Source organism: Amblyraja radiata, chromosome 27, assembly GCF_010909765.2.
Source record: "Amblyraja radiata isolate CabotCenter1 chromosome 27, sAmbRad1.1.pri, whole genome shotgun sequence".
Taxonomy (NCBI): Eukaryota; Metazoa; Chordata; class Chondrichthyes; order Rajiformes; family Rajidae; genus Amblyraja; species Amblyraja radiata.
The window spans coordinates 664,766-684,645 of NC_045982.1; the positions used below are offsets into that span (position 1 = coordinate 664,766).

The 19,880-nt window shown below is 45.5% G+C and overlaps 2 protein-coding genes across 4 annotated transcripts in view; both read left to right on the forward strand.

The window, feature by feature from the left end:
* Nucleotides 1-12,344, forward strand: part of tmem234 (transmembrane protein 234) — a 15,051-nt gene extending 2,707 nt beyond the window's left edge. Inside the window, exons 3-6 of one of the 3 annotated variants that reach the window (XR_004415904.1) lie at nucleotides 1,749-1,815; nucleotides 3,124-3,216; nucleotides 4,429-4,645; nucleotides 12,203-12,344. Coding sequence is in view for 1 of the 3 variants with exons in the window: in XM_033044825.1 (XP_032900716.1) it covers nucleotides 1,749-1,815; nucleotides 3,124-3,216; nucleotides 4,429-4,505 (237 nt within the window). In the remaining 2 variants the exon portion in view is untranslated. Of the gene's footprint in view, nucleotides 1-1,748; nucleotides 1,816-3,123; nucleotides 3,217-4,428; nucleotides 4,982-7,879; nucleotides 8,523-12,202 lie in introns of those variants that run through there. The other 2 variants (XR_004415905.1, XM_033044825.1) reach the window with 2 other exon arrangements.
* The window catches only part of LOC116988202, a 35,253-nt gene continuing 27,693 nt past the window's right edge, over nucleotides 12,321-19,880 (forward strand). Inside the window, exons 1-2 of the mRNA XM_033044753.1 lie at nucleotides 12,321-12,350; nucleotides 14,952-15,049. Coding sequence (XP_032900644.1) covers nucleotides 12,321-12,350; nucleotides 14,952-15,049 — 128 coding nt within the window. The remainder of the gene's footprint in view (nucleotides 12,351-14,951; nucleotides 15,050-19,880) is intronic.

Below are 19,880 nucleotides of genomic sequence, written 5' to 3' on the forward strand. Positions count from 1 at the left end.
TACTGGAGTAACTCAGTGGGACAGGCAGCTGAGTCGAAGGATATAAGGAATGGGTGAAGCTTCGGGTTGAGACCCTTCTTCTGAAGAAGCAAGCATCACCCATTTCTTCTCTCCAGAGATGCTGCCTGTCCCACTGAATTACTCCAGCATTTTGTGTCTATCTTTTGTGCCTGGAAGGTCATGTTTGACTAATCTTCTTGAATTTTTTGAAGAGGTTACTAGGGAAATTGACGAGGGTAAAGCAGTGGATGTTGTCTATATGGACTTTAGTAAGGCCTTTGACAAGGTTCCTCATAGAAGGTTGGTTAAGAAGGTTAAACTGTTGGGTATAAATGCAGGAATAGCAAGATGGATTCAGCAGTGGCTGAATGGGAGAAGCCAGAGGGTAATGGTGGATGGCTGTTTGTCGGGTTGGAGGCAGGTGACTAGTGGGGTGCCTCAGGGATCTGTGTTGGGTCCTTTGTTGTTTGTCATGTACATCAATGATCTGGATGAAGGGGTGGTAAATTGGATTAGTAAGTATGCAGATGATACCAAGATAGGGGGTGTTGTGGATAATGAAGAGGATTTCCAAAGTCTACAGAGTGATTTAGGCCATTTGGAAAAATGGGCTGAAAGATGGCAGATGGAGTTTAATGCTGATAAATGTGAGGTGTTACACCTTGGCAGGACAAATCAAAATAGGACGTACATGATAAATGGTAGGGAATTGAAGAATACAGTTGAACAGAGGGATCTGGGAATAACCGTGCATAGTTCCTTGAAGGTGGAATCTCATATAGATAGGGTGTTAAAGAAAGCTTTTGGTATGCTAGCCTTTATAAATCAGAGCATTGAGTATAGAAGCTGGGATGTAATGTTAAAATTGTACAAGGCATTGGTGAGACCAAATCTGGAGTATGGTGTACAATTTTGGTCGCCCAATTATAGGAAGGATGTCAACAAAATAGAGAGAGTACAGAGGAGATTTACTAGAATGTTGCCTGGGTTTCAACAACTAAGTTACAGAGATAGGTTGAATAAGTTAGGTCTTTATTCTCTGGAGCGCAGAAGGTTAAGGGGGGACTTGATAGAGGTCTTTAAAATGATGAGAGGGATAGACAGAGTTGATGTGATCAAGCTTTTCCCTTTGAGAATAGGGAAGATTCAAACAAGAGGACATGACTTCAGAATTAAGGGACAGAAGTTTAGGGGTAACATGAGGGGGAACTTCTTTACTCAGAGAGTGGTAGCGGTGTGGAATGAGCTTCCAGTGGAAGTGGTGGCGGCAGGTTCGTTGGTATCATTTAAGAATAAATTGGATAGGCATATGGATGAGAAGGGAATGGAGGGTTATGGTATGAGTGCAGGCAGGTGGGACTAAGGGAAAAAAATTGTTCGGCGCGGACTTGTAGGGCCGAGATGGCCTGTTTCCGTGCTGTAATTGTTATATGGTTATATGGTTATATCTTAGTAAACAAGTATTGTATTACAATAAATCTGTGGCTCTGATGGTGCTTTGGTGCATTGCACAGCACATGACTGTACACCTTGTTCCATCCTGAGCAACATCAGTGGACATCCACTGTGCAAGGAATTGTCTCATGTAGGACAGGGTTTGAGTTGGATTCCAACTTGCTCCAAGAATAGTCTCAATCATTCAGTCCACTGACAAATGCCTGCATTAATCTTTCTAGACAGGAGGACAACATGACTGGTGTTGGAAGGGAAATTGCTGTTGCTTATTCTTGTCCACTTATGTTTTCCAGTATTTGATACCTTTCCTTCTCAACCAAAGCGGGTCACTTCTCTTCTACTTCACCTTGGCATCGACAGGTCTGTGTAGTTACTTACCTGTGTGGCTACTTACCTGTGCAGTTACTTACCTGTGTGGTTACTTACCTGTGTGGTTTCTTACCTGTGTGGTTACTTACCTATATCAGTGCTTTACAATACGTGTCAGGTGTTGTTCAACTCTCACATCTCTGAATCTTTTAGATTTAGGCTTCAGTTTCACGTTCCACTCCAGAAACTAAGGGGAGACAGTCAGAACCTTTTCACCAGGGTGGAATTGTGAAAGACTAGAGGGCAGAGCTTTAAGGTGAAAGGGTGAAAGTTGAAAGCGATTTCCGCTCATGACTGCGGATGATGCTTCATTGCAAGAGGTTTCCCCTGGTTGGGAAAAGCCTCCCTGAAGAGAACTGAGTTAGAGTGTTGAAATGAATTTTTAAAAATAATTTGCAAAGTGAAGATTCCGTATTCCAGTATTCCAGCGCGTCTCCAACTACAAATTCCTCGGGGTACACATCTCAGAGGATGTGTCCTGGTCCCTCAATACCACCAAACTGATCAAAAAGGTGCAGCAGCGCCTTTACTTTCAGAGGAGGCTTAAGAAAGCTCACTTGTCCCCCCAGATCCTGTCCAACTTCTACCGCTGTACCATCGAAAGCATCCTGACCACCTGCTTCACGGTATGGTACAGCAGCTGCATCACAGCTGACAGGAAGGCACTGCAACGGGTGGTGAAAACCGCTCAGCACATCATCGGTGCCCCGCTCCCTGCCATGGATGCCCTCCATCGAAAACTGTGTCTGAGACGGGCCGGGAAAATCATCAAGGACCCCTCTCACCCTAACCATGGACTGTTTGCCCTCCTCCCATCAGGGAGGTGGTACAGGAGCCTCAGGTCTCGCACAAGCAGGCTGAGGAACAGCTTTTTCAATAACACCATTACACTGCTGAAATCACAGTCCCGTCTCTAGCTATCTTTAGACTCTCCCATTTGTATACATTTATTTGCCTATGTACCAGTTTAATTCATCCACAGTCCACACATTGTTAACCAGTATTTTTATTTTTATTTCTACTATCTTGCACTATGACCAGACGCTAAACTGCATTTCGTTGTACCTGTACTCGTATTTGTGCAATGACAATAAAGTTGAATCGAATTGAATTGAATTGGCATTGCAGGGATGGATCAATAGATGATAACAAGGAAATTAAACATTTAATTTAATTTAATTTCACGTTTTCATTGCAAAGCATTTAATGTAACTTCTGTAAATGCTCTGTAATGATGATGTGAATGTACATACATACTCAGAGAGGTCATTATTCAATGGGAAATCTCTGTCTCTGCAGATTTGTCCTTGGCCATCCTCTTGACAAATTCTCTCACATTTGTGTTCACTGCACTAACTGGAAAGTTACTTGGGGAAGATATTGGCGGTAAACGTAAGTACAATGTGTATCACACACTGTTTTAGACTTTAAAGACTGTTGTATATAACCACACATCAGTGTTATGCTCCACACAACCTCTTCACCTCTCTCTAACTCCACAAACTAATCCCCATCTCCTGTTTTGTGTTTACTATGCATCTGAACTTGTGTGTTCTCATGTGATTCTCATTCTAAATTAATGACTAAATTGGGTTCTTCTGAAATCTACATTGGACTTATCAAGTCCTCAATATTTATCGAAGATAGACCCAAAATGCTGGAGTCACTCAGCAGAACAGGCAGCATCTCTGGAGAGAAGGAATGGGTCATCAACATTTCGGGTCTTTACCCTTTATCAGGCTGAAGAAGGATCCCAACACCCTTCTTCAGACTGATGTCAGGGGAGTGGGCGGGACAGAGATAGAATGTAGTCGGAGACCGTAAGACTGGTGGGAGAACTGGGAAGGGGGAGGGGGATGGAGAGCGAGGGAAAGCAAGGGCTATTTGAAGGTAGAGAAGTCAATGTTCATACCGCTGGGGTGATGTTCCTCCAATTTGCCCTGGGCCTCACTCTGACTATGGAGGAGGACCAGGACAGAAAGGTCAGATTGTGAATGGGAAGGGGAGTTAAAGTGCTGAGCAACCGGGAGATCAGTTACGTTAAGGTGGACTGAGCGGAGGTGTTTATGATCTCTCGTTCTGCTACCTTGCCAATGGAAACATCCTTTTATAATCTGAAACAACTCTCTTGTTATGTTTCTCCGACCCCTCATCGAGACAAAAGATTTGCAGTCTGATCACATCTTTCCTGATGGTCCTGATGCCTTCCCAGTAAATCTATTTTTGCACAGTTGCATCTATTTCTATATCTGATTGGCAATATGGGGATGGAATGCTTGCAGCACTCTCTCTAACTGTGGTCTTGCTAAGGTTCAACATACAACTTCTCTGACATACAACTTTTATCCCTCTTGATATTGTTGCTACATTTGATTTCTTGCATGCTGGGTCATGAGGGGCATGGACAAAGTGAATGCTCGCTGTTTTGTTTACTAGGATAGAGGATTCTAAAACTAGAGAGCATAGAATTAAGGTGAGAGATGGGCTGAAGGGACTGTTTTTGTGCTGTACAGCTCCGTGATTATCCATGACACATGAATGCATTAATGGTACTGCTACCCACCTATTGTGTTCTCAGTGATCAGCACCGTGTTTTTGTTGCAGAGGCGATGGCAGGGATGCTGCTGACCCTGATCGGCATTACTCTGTGTGTTGCAAGCAATATCAGCATGGAAACTTGACCAAAAGGAGCCCAATTTACCAAAACCATCAACTGAAACTCTTCATTCCTTTGCTGAATTTGACCCTCATAAAGTAAGGAAGAAACTGGAATGGCAAGCCAACAAAGACCTTACAAACGGTTGGATATGTCCTGCAGTTGGTGTGTTCACAACTTCATCAGGGATTTATACTGCACTAAATATTGCAATTGTGTTCTATTTGCTGACACAAGGAACTGCAGATACTGGAATCTTGAATAAAATACAAAGTGCTGGAGTAACTCAGTGGGTCAGGTAGTATCTCTGACGAACATGGATAGGTGATGTTTCGGGTTGGGATCCTTCAGCCTGAAAAACGGTAAAGACCCGAAATATTGATGATTCATGTTCTCCAGAGATGCTGCCTGGCCGACTGAGTTACTCCAGCACTCTGTGAAACGTCACCTATCCATGTTTTCCACAGATGCTACCTGACCCGCTGAGTTACTCCAGTACTTTGTGAAACGTCACCTATCCATGCTCTCCACAGATGCTGCCTGACCCGCTGAGTTACTCCAGCACTCTGTGAAAGGTCACCTATCCATGTTCTCCAGAGATGCTGCCTGACCCGCTGAGTTACTCCAGCACTCTGTGCTTTATCTTCAATTTGCTGTTGATTTAGAGGGCGGTAATTTTCAATTCTTGCTTGTTCCTATTTGAGAAGCTGAAGTTTCAGATTTAAATCTGTGCTGCAAGATGTGCAGTGAACAGAGTTCCCTGGACATGGTGTAACATAAAAATAACTGTGAAGGGAAGTGAAAAGCTTTGTAATATTAAACACCAAGAAACAGAAAGCAATGTGCAGCAGATGGTAAATGTGTAGTGCTGCGAGAGTAATGTTGTCATGCCCCATCAGTGCCCCACGTTGTGACATCTCCATACTTCAAACCTTTGTAATCTCTACAAAGCTGAGGCCACGCGCCAACTCTCGGACACCTCCTCCTACTTACCCTTGGACCATGACCCCACTGACGAGCACCAGGCCACCATTTCTAGCACCATCACCGACTTCATCAATTCCCACGCCCTACCTGACCAAGCTTCCAACCTCATCGTTCCCCAGCCCCGCACGGCCCGTTTTTACCTTCTCCCCAAAATCCACAAACCCTGCTCTCCCGGCAGACCCATTGTCTCTGCGTGTTCGTGCCCCACCGAACTCATCTCCACATACCTTGACTCCATCCTATCCCCCTTGGTCAAATCCCTCCCCACCTTTGTTCTAGATACCTCAGACACTCTCCGCCGCCTCCACGCATTCCACTCTCTGGGCCCTCACCCCCTCATCTTCACCATGGATGTCCGGTCACTCTACACCTCCATCCCCCACCAGGAAGGCCTCGGAGCCCTCCTGCACCTACACACAACTGACTGACTTCATCCACTTCACCACCAACTTCCATCCGGCACTCCAATACACCTGGACGATTTCCGACACTTCCCTACCATTCCTTGACCTCACCATCTCCATCGCAGGGGACAGACTCCTGACCGACATACATTACAAACCCACTGACTCACATGGCTATCTGGACTACACGTCTTCCCACCCTGCCCCCTGTAAAGACTCCATCCCCTACTCCCAATTCCTCCGCCTACGCCGCATCTGTTCCCAGGATGAGACATTTCATACCAGGGCATCGGAAATGTCCTCGTTCTTCAGGGAACGGGGATTCCCCTCCGCCACCATAGATGAGGCTCACACCAGGGTCTCATCCATACCCCGTAACACTGCTCTCTCTCCCCATCCCCGCACACGCAACAAGGGCAGAGTCCCTCTGGTCCTCACCTTTCACCCCACCAGCCGGTAAATACAACACATAATCCTCCGCCATTTCTGCCACCTCCAACGTGACCCCACCACTCGCCACATCTTCCCATCTCCCCCCATGTCTGCCTTCCGCAAAGACCGCTCCCTCCGCAACTCCCTCGTCAATTCTTCCCTTCCCTCCCGCACCACCCCCTCCCCGGGCACTTTCCGTTGCAACCGCAAGAAATGCAACACCTGTCCCTTCACCTCCCCCCTCGACTCCATTCAAGGTCCCAAGCAGTCGTTCCAGGTGCGACAAAGGTTCACCTGTATCTCCTCCAACCTCATCTACTGCATCCGCTGCTCTAGATGTCAGCTGATTTACATCGGTGAGACCAAGCGTAGGTTGGGCGATCGTTTCGCCGAACACCTCCGCTCAGTCCGCAATAACCTACCTGAACTCCCGGTGGCTCAGCACTTCAACTCCCCCCCTCCATTCCCAATCCGACCTCTCTGTCCTGGGTCTCCTCCATTGCCAGAGTGAGTAACAGCGGAAATTGGAGGAACAGCACCTCATATTCCGTCTGGGGACCTTGCGTCCTTATGGCATTAACATTGAATTCTCCCAATTTGGCTAGCCCTTGCTGTCTCCTCCCCTTCCTTAACCCTCTAGCTGTCTCCTCCCGCCCGCCCTCGGGCTCCTCCTCCTCCTCCCCTTTTCCTTCTTTCTTCCCCCCCCCCCCCACCCCCCATCAGTCTGAAGAAGGGTTTCGGCCCGAAACGTCGCCTATATCCTTCGCTCCATAGATGCTGCTGCACCCGCTGAGTTTCCCCAGCAATTTTGTGTACGTTCAAACATAACGTCAGTCATGGGTTTGACCAATCTGTGGTATGGTGTTGCTGCCACTAGGTGGTATTAATGTCTGCAACCTGTTGCAATAACAGTGGCTTCACACTCCATAAATCTGTCGACACAACACCAAGTTAATTTTGCAGAGATTTCTCAGAGCATTCTCTTTATGGTCAGTGTGGGTGTTATTAATAAGGAGTTTGTTTCCTCCCCACAGTTCTAAGATATGGGAAGTAATTTCCTGTTGCATTAAAGTAAAGAGCATCTCTTGGGTCTGAAGGACAAATTGGACTGGGTGCAAACAATGAACCCACAAAACAATTGAACGGTCCTCCCGTAAGCTAGGGTGTCGTCCCGATCTTCCAACCTACCACATTGAGAACGCTGCACTTTTTCTCTGTAGTTGTTACAATGCTGTAACACTATATCCCGCACTGATAGTTTTCTCTATGGACTCCCTCTTGTACTTTTGTGTGGCTTAACTGTACTGGTGCATACTATGGTTTGATTTGACCGAAGGATCGAAGCTTTACACTATATCTCGACACAGATGATAATAAATCAATGCCATCACAATGGGAAGGAGCCATTGGGCATTCATGGTGAGTAATATTTATCATCTAACCAGATACATTGTTTGACAAGAAGGTTTTTGTAATTAGAGTCCATTTTGTTTTTCTTCAGCCTCTAGTGACGTGATTTTTTTCTGATCTATGAGAATCCAGTGTTTTAATGTCAGCATTTTCTTCTTGTAAATAGTACGATGCTTGAAGATTGCTGAGCAATAGATTGAGTTGGATATTGGATAGTCATTTCTCCTCTCAAGAACAAGCTGACTAAGTAGCAGAGTGTGAACAGACAGTGTGGGAGACAGGAACACATGCCAAAAATGTAAGCATCCGTTTATCGCAGGCTAGTACCAGCATTAAACCATGGTAGACACGCATAAATAAGTGGTTTAATCCATAATTAACAGTTATAGCCTTGCTCATGTAGTAACTGCTGCTGTTGCAGTTGGTCTGGAAATTCAGCCACAGCTCTCTTTAGCCGATGTTGTTCTGGAACTGAGTGACGGAGGGGAATGTATCGAAGCCGCCGCACAGTCCATGTGACTTTTGCACTGATTAAAATATTAACATCAGGGTGGTCTGTCCATAACGTCGGAACAATCAAGTGTGTTCGAATGTAGAACGTCACGTGGAATATATTCACCACACCTTTCTGCACAACACATGTGGACAAGATATTTGAAACATGCTGACAGCAAATGTGTTTTAAATATTTGATGTGCAATTTTATGCTGACATTTGAAATGCCCGATTTACAAATATTCTACCATTTTTCCTCCCAAAATTGTTAATTCCTTATTAAAGGTGCCATAGATTCCCAATTTGGAAAATAAGTGCTGAGTCTTGTGGTTCCTACAACTCTCCGAGAGGCTTGGTTGATTCCATGCTTGCTCCACTGCTCTTGGTCGGGTTGTCCGGTTCCCCACAGATGGGAAACTGAAACTGGAACCAAGCAAGTTCATTCCAAAGATAGACACAAAAAGCTGGAGTAACTCAGCATGACAGGCAACATCTCCAGAGGGAAGGAATGGGTGACGTTTCGGGTCGAGATCCTTCTTCAGACTGGTTAGGGATAAGGGAAAGGAGAGATATAGACGATGATGTGGAGAGATAATTCCAAACCTTATCCATGTTCCATACTCTACTACAGCAGCGACATACAGCAGCATCAAAGTGTAAGATGGGGACCAATTTATCCAATGTGATTGTGGATGATCAGCCATTGAATGGCAGTGCTGGCTTGAAGGGCCGTATGGCCTACTGCTGCACCTATTGTCTATCCCAAGCAGGCTTCCACAATAGCATTGAATCCACTTTGGTGATGTAAGTTAAGACAAGTTGGCAAGGAATCAGAGTGATACAGCGTGGAAACGCCTTTCTACCCAACTTGCCCACACCGACCAACATGCCCATCTACACTAGTCCCACTTGCCCAAACCGACCAACAATGCTACATCTACACTAGTCCCACCTGCCTTGGTGTAAGTGCATCACAGCTGAAAGCTTTAAAGATCTAATCAAGAGGAAATATTCACACTTTCCAAAGGAGTCAAGACCAGGCTGGGATTTTATTCCTTGGAGGACAGGAGGTTGAGGGGGGATCTATCTTATAGAGGTGTATAGAATCATGAGGGGAATAGATAGGGAAAATGCATTCAATATTTTTCCCAGTGTATGTGAATCCCAAACTGCGAAACCTTTTCACACAGAGAGTAGTGGGAATGTGGAATGAGACGTACAATTTTTACAAGATTTAAAAGACATTTGGACAGGTACAAGGATAGCAAAGGTTTAGAGGGATATTGGCCAAACAGGGATATGGGACTAGCTCAGGTGGGGCATGTTGGTCAGCATGGACAAGTTGGGCCTGGTTCTATGCTGTATCTATCTGAGTCAAGGGATAGTACTAAGTTATCACCTTAAGCAGTAAGCACAAGCCACTGACACCTTAGGATGGATCAGCTAACTTAGTGTAAACGGAAAATGCGTCAGCTCTCAAATATCTCAACTAGCTGAGCCATGTCAGAGGTTTCTTTCAGAGTGAATGATGGTTCCTCAGTAGCAGGCAAGGTTTTTATTTAATTCAAAGATTGAGAGTTAATGTACAAGTGCAACTTCTTTCATTACAGTCTGATCGAGGTAATGAAGGAGGCAGGGCTAATAAATGGAAATGGGTCAAGCACCGTATTGGAGAACAAATTCTTTGGTTCAAATCTATCGTTATAGATTTTGTGGATCAATGAGACACAGTATCAATAAGTCTGGTCTCAGTAAATAATAATGATCAAAGGTCAAAGTACTTGGTGCCCTGTGACATCACAGAAATCTAGTTAAGAATCTGTTACTAAGGTGATCACAGGGAATCAATTGTATCTGTCAATTTAGAATCTTTATGACACGCCCTGGCTTGGAACATTTCCCACTGCTACACTGTCTGTCTTCAAATCTCTCGGGAGTAATCCAGCTCTGATAAGTTAATCGTTTTTTCACTTAATAATTTAGCATTTACATTGTGCACCAGGTAAGTTTAATTAAAACAAAAGAGTTGAAACTAAATCAGAAACTTCTCTGCCCAGGGAGCTTGCTGCAGCTGTGATTGTTGAGTCAATGAGCATCGATGCTGTCGGCAGGGCGAGTGGGAAAGGAATGGGGTTAGGCCGACACAAAGTACTGGGGGAACTCAGCGGGTCAGGCAGCATCTGTGGAGAGAATGGACAGACTCAGCGGGCCAGGCAGCATCTGTGGAGGGTATGGAGTGGTGGACATTTTGGGAAGCAGGTGTAGGGCGTACACACCAGTGTGGGCACATTGTGCTGGATGGACTGTTTCTGTGCTGTGTGCTTCATGCACTATATGGAGCCCCTTGTCAATATTAGGTGTCCTTGAGACTCTTGAAAGGCGCCCATAAATAAAATTTATTGGCCCATCAAGTCTACTCCGCCATTCCAATCATGGCTGATCTATCCACACAGGTGGTTATTGTAATTGGACCAACTGATTGAGCAAATGCTGGTTTACACCAAAGAATACAAAGTGCTGGAGAAACTCAGTGGGTGAGGCAGCATCTCTGGAGAAAAGAAATAGGTGATGTTTTGGGGAACGGTTCCATAAGGTCATAAGTGATAGGAGCAAAATTAGGCCATTCAGCCCATCAAGTCATCTCCATTCAATCATGGCTAATCTATCTCTCCCTCCTAACCCCATTCTCCTGCCTTTTCCCCATATCCCCTGACACCCGTACTAATCAGGAATCTATCTATCTCTGCTTTATAAATATCCATTGACTTGACCTCCGCAGCCGTCTGCGTTTCGGGTTGAAGAAGGGTCCCGACCCGAAACGTCACCTCTCCATGTTCTTGAGATGCTGCGTAACTCACTGAGTTTCCAGCACTTCATGTCCTAGTTGGGCTGGTACGTATTTCCTTGTGTGTGAGAGGAGGGTTACTCCTTTGAGTGTGAGTGGAAATGGAGGTAATTAGTGTTCACATTCTCCTGTAAGTTGCATCGCATGAGTTTATTTTGTTGATGAGATTTTAATAATTAATTAGCACGGCTGAATTGAAGAGGTTTACCCCTGGATACAACAGGATGTAGATGCAGCGGTCGGTGTTACACACACCCTCTGCTGTCTCATCCCTTACAGTCAGTGATCTGTAAATGCATATGTCTCTCTCACAACACTGTCACATCCACTGCACAGGCCACGAGGTAAATAGCAAGGGGTGGGGATATTGACAGGTCCCCCCCCCTTACCATAAACCAACTATCACCAGGACAATTACTGCTGAATTTATGGAAGGCTGGTATTATGTTCCTGATCCATCGTCTACTCCCCTCCTCGCCTGGTAGATGCCCTTGAGGTCATCAGCTGTGTGTCTCTGATGAGTGATGGCAGACACGCAGAAGGACTATTGATGTCGTGATGAGATACTCCAGTTAATTACTGCAATATAAACGTAAATACATCTTGTTAAATGTGTGATGCAGATCATCATTGATGCCACATAGTGTGTGAAAAAAGCTCGTAAATTACTGTATATAAAGAATAGTGGATAATTGGTGAGTAATACACACGATTTACATCGTATTCAAAGGGAACAAGACTTTATTTTAAGAATCAGGGCAGGCACGGTGGCGTGGCGGTAGAGCTGCTGCCTCACAGCGCCAAAGACCCGGGTTCGATCCTGACTACGGATGCTGTCTGTACGGAGTTTGTACGTGTGTATAACCTGCCTGGGTTATCCAAGATCTTCCGTTTCCTCCCACACTCCAAAGACGTACAGGTTTGTAGGTTAATTGGCTTGGTATAAATGAAAGATTGTCCCTAGTGTGTGTAGGATAGTGTTAGTGTGCGGGGATCGCTGGTCAGTGCGGACTCAGTGGGCTGATAGGCATGTTTCCGCATTGTATCTCTAAACTAAACTAAACTAAACTAACAAGACCTAATATTTTACTCATAGATGTGGTTACAGCTGCAGAACATTATCGAAAGAAATATATTTCTTGTCTACAGATTATTGAAGAGCATGTGTGAGGTTTCTCTCAGCCCTAGGCCCGCACTTGAGGCAGAGATTGAGGCTCTTCCCAAAGATCATGCTGCACCTTCAGTCCGCACAAAAGTGAGGAAGACCATGGAGCAGAACAAAAAGTACACACGCGAGGCAAGTGATCCCAAAACCGCCCGGCGCTGTTATAAAGTACCGAAAGGCCCTTCAGCCCACCCTGTCATGTTCAAGTCTAGTCCACCCTGAAATCATGGCTGATCTATCACATGCTTCTACTCTTGAATTTAATTTTTAACTTAGGGAAATCATTCTGAATCTGGATTAAACCAGCACTTTCAGGCAGTGTTTAAAACTGTAACCTTTTAGAGAACAGCTTTTTAAGTATTTCTGAGACCTTGCCTTTTAGAATAGGGATGGCACAGTGCTGAGGTGGTAGTCTTGGTGTCTTACGATGTCAGAGACCCAGGTTTGATCCTGACCTCAGGTGCTGTCTGTGTGGAGTTTGCATGTGCTCCTTGTCACATCGTGGGTTTTCTCACGGTGTTCCGGTTTCCTCCCACGCTCCAAAGACGTACGGGTTTGTAGGTTAATTGGCTTCTGCAGATTATACATTGTCCCTAGTTTGTAGGATCGTGTTAGTGTTTGGGGTGATCGCTGATAGGAGTTGACTTGTTGGGCCGAAGGGCCTGTTTCCATGCTGTATCTCAAAAGTAAAGTCGAAAGTAAAGAAAATACAGGGTGTGGTGGACACTGGCCGGTCCATCACAGGTACTGACCCCCCTCACCACACACTGCCCGGTCCATCACAGGTACTGACCCCCTCACCACACACTGCCCGGTTCATCCCAGGTACTGACCCCCCCACCATTGAAGGGATCTACAGGAGGCACTGCTTCAAAAATGCAGCCAGCATCATCAGAGACCCACACCACCCTGGCCACGCTCTCATCTCGCTGCTACCATGGGGAAGAAGATACAGGAGCCTGAAAACTGTGACCTCCAGGTTCAAGAACAGCTTCTTCCCAACAACATGAGGCTCTTGAACACTGCACAACACTGACCTCAGCCCTAATCCAGCAACAATCTGCCATGGACTTTGTATAATACTACATACTTTGCTTTGCACTACTATGGTGTGGCTACCTGGTATTATTGATCATTTATTGTAGCATTGATTATTGTAGACTTATTTATGTGTTATTGCATTAATGTGCCTGCAAAGCTGCAGCAAATAAGAATGCCAGCATCATAATCACGGACCAGTTGCAACCTGGCCAATCCCTCTTCTCCCCTCTCCCATCAGGCAAAAGGTTCTTCTTCTTGTCGAGTCCACACACAAGATTAGAAGTAGTTCAGCCAGAGCTGATCACACTTCTCGACATCTGAATACAATGGTGTCTGTCTTGTCGCTTCTTGTGCTTCTTGTGTGTGGTGGTGGAAAGATTGGTGGAAACAGGGCCGTGACGTGGACGCTCTTTCCTTGACCCCAGTCAAAAGTGTGTAAACGCACACCTCCAGATTCAGGGACAGTTTTCTTCCCAGCTGGTATCAGGCAATTGAACCATCCTACCACAACCAGAGAGCAGTGCTGAACTACTATCTACCTCTTTGGTGACCCTCGGTCTATCCTTGATCGGACTTTGCTGGCTTTACCTTGCACTAAACGTTATTCCTTTATCAGGTATCTATACAATGTAAATGGTTACATTGAAATCATGTATTGTCTTTCTGCTGATTGGATAGCACGCAACAAAAGCTTTTCATATATTGTATGTGACAATAAACTAAACAAACTAACTAATGTCAGTGAAGATAGTGAAGAAGGTTGTGAAAGATTGCAGCAGGATCTGGATCGATTGGCCAGGTGAGCGCAAGAATGGTTGATGGAATTTAATACAGAGAAGTGTGAGGTGTTACATTTTGGGATGTCGAACAAGGGCAGGACCTACACAGTGAATGGTAGGCCTCTGGGTAGTGATGTAGAGCAGAGGGATCTAGGAGTGCAGGTGCATGGTTCCGTGAAGGTCGAGTCGCAGGTAGATAAGGTAGTCAAAAAGGCTTTTGGCACTTGCACTTTCATCAGTCAGAGTATTGAGTATAGAAGTTGGGAGGTCATGTTGCAGTTGTATAAGACATTGGTGAGACCACATTTAGAATATTGTGTTCTGTTCTGGGCATCATGTTACAAGGAAGATATTGTCAAGCTTGAAAGGGTTCAGAAAAGAATTTTCAAGTGGGTGTGAGCTATAGGGAGAGGTTAAGTAGGCTGGGTCTCTATTCCATGGAGCATAGGAGGATGAGGGGAGATCTTATAGAGGCTTTTACCCAGAGTAGGGGAAGCGAGGACCAGAGGACATGGGTTCAAGGGAGAAGGGGAAAATATTTAATAGGAATCTGAGGGGTAACTTTTTCACACAGAGGGTGGTTGGTGTATGGAACAAACTGCCAGAGGAGGTAGTTGAGGCTGGGACTAACCCATCATTTAACAATCAGTTGGATAGGTACATGAATAGGACAGGCTTGGAGGGTTATGAACCAAGTGCAGGCAAGTGTGACTAGGGTAGCTGGGACATTGTTGGCCGGTGTGGGCGAGATGGGCCGAAGGGCCTGATTCCACACTGTATCACTCTATGACTCTATGTGCTGTACCTGGTGCCTGTGACCTGCTGGGCTCTTCACCTTGCTACCAGCCTGGATATCATTACAAGAAGGTGTCAAACTACACTAACACTTCATTCTTGTTTTTTCTTCCTGCAGAAATGCATCGAATGCAGCAGCTGCAAAGGGAGCAACCAACATCTGAAGAGAAACTACCAGGGAAGTAGTGAGCAAACTCCAGCATTCAAATCCTGCAGGTATTTCATTACATATTTTTGATCTAAAAAGAGTTATATCTGTCTAATCCAGCACCAGCCCAACGGTGTGAACATTGAATTCTTTATGTCACCTCAACAAAGCCCTGGCCGACCCCCACCTCCCCCCCCCCCCCCTACACTCCTCCCTTCCACTTTACATTCCTGAATAGTTAGTAGACAAATATGCTGGAGAAACTCAGCGGATGAGGCAGCATCTATGGAGCGAAGGAATAGGTGACGTTTCGGGTCGAAGAATGGCCTCGACCCGAAACATCACCTATTCCTTCGCTCCATAGATGCTGCCTCACTCGCTGAGTTTCTCCAGCATTTTTGTCTACCTTCGATTTTTCCAGCATCTGCAGTTCCTTCTTGAACATTTCCTGAATAGTTGGAAATAATCAATCCTCAAGCTTCACAATTCACAACTCCCTAATTCATTTCTCTCACACCTTGTGTGTGTTCATCTTGCTCTGTCCAATCATCTCCCTCCCTCCCTCACCGTGTTCACCTACCATGCTTTGTCCTGCCCTTTCACTCTCCAGCTTTCGTTCCTCCCACCCCTGCATCAGTCTGAAGAAGGGTCCCGACCCAAACTGTCACCTATCCCAATTCCCCAGGAACCTGCCTGGCCTGCTGAGTTACTCCAACACCCGGTGTCTTTCCCTGGTAAACCAGCACCTGCCGTTCCTTGTAATTAGCACAAACTCCTTGTTTAGTCCCTGACACACGCTGACACACGCAGCAGCAACAGGGTTAGAACTGACAACTCTCGGGTGAGTCATAGAATGATACAGAGTGGATCAGGCCCTTCGGCCCAACTTGCCCCTACCGGCCAACTTGTCCCAACTACATTAGTCCCACCTGCATGCATTTTTTAAAAAAAAATTTTAATTTAAAAAATTTTTATATAGCACATTTTTAGTCAACTTGCATTGACCCCAAAGTGCTTCACATAATTACATCCACACACACAGGCAAAGGTGGGTGAAGTGTCTTGCCCAAGGACACACACAGGCAAAGGTGGGTGAAGTGCCTTGCCCAAGGACACTCCAAGCGGGATTCGAACCAGCTACCTTCCGGTTGCCAGCCGAACACTTAGCCCATTGTGCCATCTGTCGTCCCCATATTGGCCCATATCCCTCCAGAATTGTCCTATCCATGTACCTGTCTAACTGCTTCTTAAACGTTGCGATAGTCCCTGCCTCAACGACTGCCTCTGGCAGCTCGTTCCATACACCCACCACCCTTTGTGTGAAAATGTTACCCCTCAGGTTCTTATTAAATCTTTCCCCACGCACCATAAACCTATGTCCTCTGGTCCTCGATTCTCCTACTCTGGGCAAGTGACTCTGTGCATCTACCCGATCAATTCCTCTCATGATTTTGAGAGTTAGATGTACTGAAGGTGCCTGCCACGTGTCTGTAGCCAGGGCAGGTGGACACAAGACTGGGCAGGGAGTTACTCTTGGGGCACCCCTCACGTAGAATACTTTATTGTCACATATGACAAGTCACAGTGAATTTCTTTGTTAGCATACCTGGCCACGGGATACAAAGAGTTGCCCGTAAAGGGTGGTCACCAAGTTTTGTGCTGAGCTCCTGCTATTGTCTACGTGACAATGATCAGAGTCGGGGACTGATGTTTCCTGAGTGAAGCATTGTTCCACTCGTAGCGAGATGCAGCTTCACGCTCTGTGTGAGGATGTGGTGGAGTTGATGACCTACTTCAGCGTTGAGCCTTCGCACACCAGATAGTGCGTATGCCCGTGGAACACTTTGTGTTAGTGCCTGGTGAGCTGCCGTCCGTCCACACAGTGCTCTGTCACTTGGCAATCAGCAGTGGTCTCTGTACAATAACCTGGCACTGATCCCCCACTGCAAGGTCGCTGGCTCTGATCGCCTATATCAACCCTGATCAATATCTGCACAGGTCACACACAGACCAAGGTTCTCTTCCTGAAGCGTCACCCATCCCTTCCCTCCAGAGATGCTGCTGTCCTGCTGAGTTACTCCAGTACTTTGTGCCTTTCTTCAGTGTAAACCAGCATCTGCAGTTCCTTCCTTCACACAAAGTGCCGTGCCCGTGAATGTAGTGGCAGTGACAGACAGGAGGAACAAGATGTCACACCAGGGGGTAACAATGGCCAAGAGTTCTCAAACCATGAAGCACACAGAGTGCTGGAGTAACTCAGCGGGTCAGGCAGCATCTGTGGAGAACATGGATAGGTGACGTTTCACAGAGTGCTGGAGTAACTCAGCGGGTCAGGCAGCATCTGTGGAGAACATGGATAGGTGACGTTTCACGGTAGTAAGTTCCGGGATACAGCACTTCACCCATCCCAAAGCAAAATACAACTGACGTTGAAAATCTGAAATAGGAAAATAAAATACTGGAAATACTCAATGGGTCAGGTAGCATCTGTGGAGAGACAATAAATGGCAGCATGGTGGTGCAGTTGTAGAGTTGCTGCCTTACAGCACCAGAGAACTGGGTTTGATCCTGACTACGGATGCTGTCTGTACAGAGTTTGTACGTTCTCCCCGTGACCATGTGGGTTTTCTCCGGGTGCTCCGGTTTTCTCTCACATTCCAAAGATGTGCAAGTTTTGGGGAAGGTGGGACCTGTACAGAAAGGATGGGTTGCACTTGAACCCGAGGGGGACCAATATCCTGGCGGGGAAATTTGCAAAGGCTACTGGGCAGACTTTAAACTAGAATGGTTGGGGCGAGGGACTCAAATAGAGAAAGCTAGTAGACAGAATGGGAGGCAGGAAGCAGAAAAGGGAAGCACTCGGACACAAGAGGAGAAAGAAGAAAAAGGAAATAAACAGAGAATAAGAGGCGGGGGGTTTCTTAAATGTGCATATTTTAATGCTAGGAGCATTGTAAAAAAGGTGGATGAGCTTAGAGTCTGGATAGACACCTGGAAGTATGATGTTGTGGTGATCAGTGAAACATGGTTGCAGGAGGGCTGTGATTGGAAACTAAATATTCCAGGATTTCGTTGCTTCAGATGTGATAGAATTGGAGGGGCAAGAGGTGGAGGTGTTGCATTGCTAGTCAGGGAAGATATTACAGCAGTGCTTTGGCAGGATAGATTGGAGGGCTCATCTAGGGAGGCTATTTGGGTGGAACTGAGAAGTGGGAAAGGTGTAGCAACACTTATAGGGGTGTATTATAGACCGCCAAATGGGGATCGAGAATTGGAAGAGCAAATATGTAAGGAGATAGCAGATATTAGTAGTAAGCACAAGGTAGTGATTGTGGGAGATTTCAACTTTCCACACATAGACTGGGAAACACATTCTGTAAATGGGCTGGATGGTTTGGAGTTTGTAAAATGTGTGCAGGATAGTTTTTTGCAGCAATACATAGAGGTACCTACTAGAGGAGGGGCGGTGCTGGACCTCCTGTTAGGAAATGAGACGGGACAGGTGGCAGAGGTATGCGTTGGGGAGCACTTCGGGTCCAGTGATCACAATACCATTAGTTTCAATATAATTATGGAGAGGGTCAGAACTGGACCAAGGGTTGGGATTTTTGATTGGAGAAAGGCTAACTTTGATGAGATGCGAAATGATTTAAAAGGAGTGAACTGGGACATTTTGTTTTATGGGAAGGATGTAGAAGAGAAATGGAGGACATTTAAAGGGGAAATTTTAAGAGTACAGAATCTTTATGTTCCTGTTCGGTTGAAAGGAAACAGTAAAAATTGGAAAGAGCCCTGGTTTTCAAGGGAAATTGGACATCTTGTTCGGAAAAAGAGGGAGATCTACAATAATTATAGGCAGCATGGAGTAAATGAGGTGCTTGAGGAGTATAAGGAATGTAAAAAGAATCTTAAGAAAGAAATTAGAAAAGCTAAAAGAAGATATGAGGTTGCTTTGGCAAGTAAGGTGAAAGTAAATCCAAAGGGTTTCTACAGCTATATTAATAGCAAAAGGATAATGAGGGATAAAATTGGTCCATTAGAGAGAGAGTGGACAGCTATCTGCAGAGCCAAAAGAGATGGGAGAGATATTGAACAATTTCTTTTCTTCGGTATTCACCAAGGAGAAGGATATTGAATTATGTGAGGTAAGGGAAACTAGTAGAGTAGCTATGGATACTATGAGTTTCAAAGTAAAAGAAGTACTGACACTTTTGAAAAATATAAAAGTGGATAAGTCTCCAGGTCCTGACAGGATATTCCCTAGGACATTGAGGGAAGTTAGTGTAGAAATAGCCGGGGCTATGACAGAAATATTTCAAATGTAATTAGAAACGGGAATAGTCCCCGAGGATTGGCGTACTGCGCATGTTGTTCCATTGTTTAAAAAGGGTTCTAAGAGTAAACCTAGCAATTATAGACCTGTTAGTTTGACTTCAGTGGTGGGCAAATTAATGGAAAATATACTTAGAGATAATATATATAAGCATCTGGATAAACAGGGTCTGATTAGGAACAGTCAACATGGATTTGTGCCTGGAAGGTCATGTTTGACTAATCTTCTTGAATTTTTTGAAGAGGTTACTAGGGAAATTGATGAGGGTAAAGCAGTGGATGTTGTCTATATGGACTTTAGTAAGGCCTTTGACACGGTTCCTCATGGAAGGTTGGTTAAGAAGGTTCAACTGTTGGGTATAAATGCAGGAGTAGCAAGATGGATTCAACAGTGGCTGAATGGGAGAAGCCAGAGGGTAATGGTGGATGGCTGTTTGTCGGGTTGGAGGCAGGTGACTAGTGGGGTGCCTCAGGGATCTGTGTTGGGTCCTTTGTTGTTTGTCATGTACATCAATGATCTGGATGAAGGTGTGGTAAATTGGATTAGTAAATATGCAGATTATACCA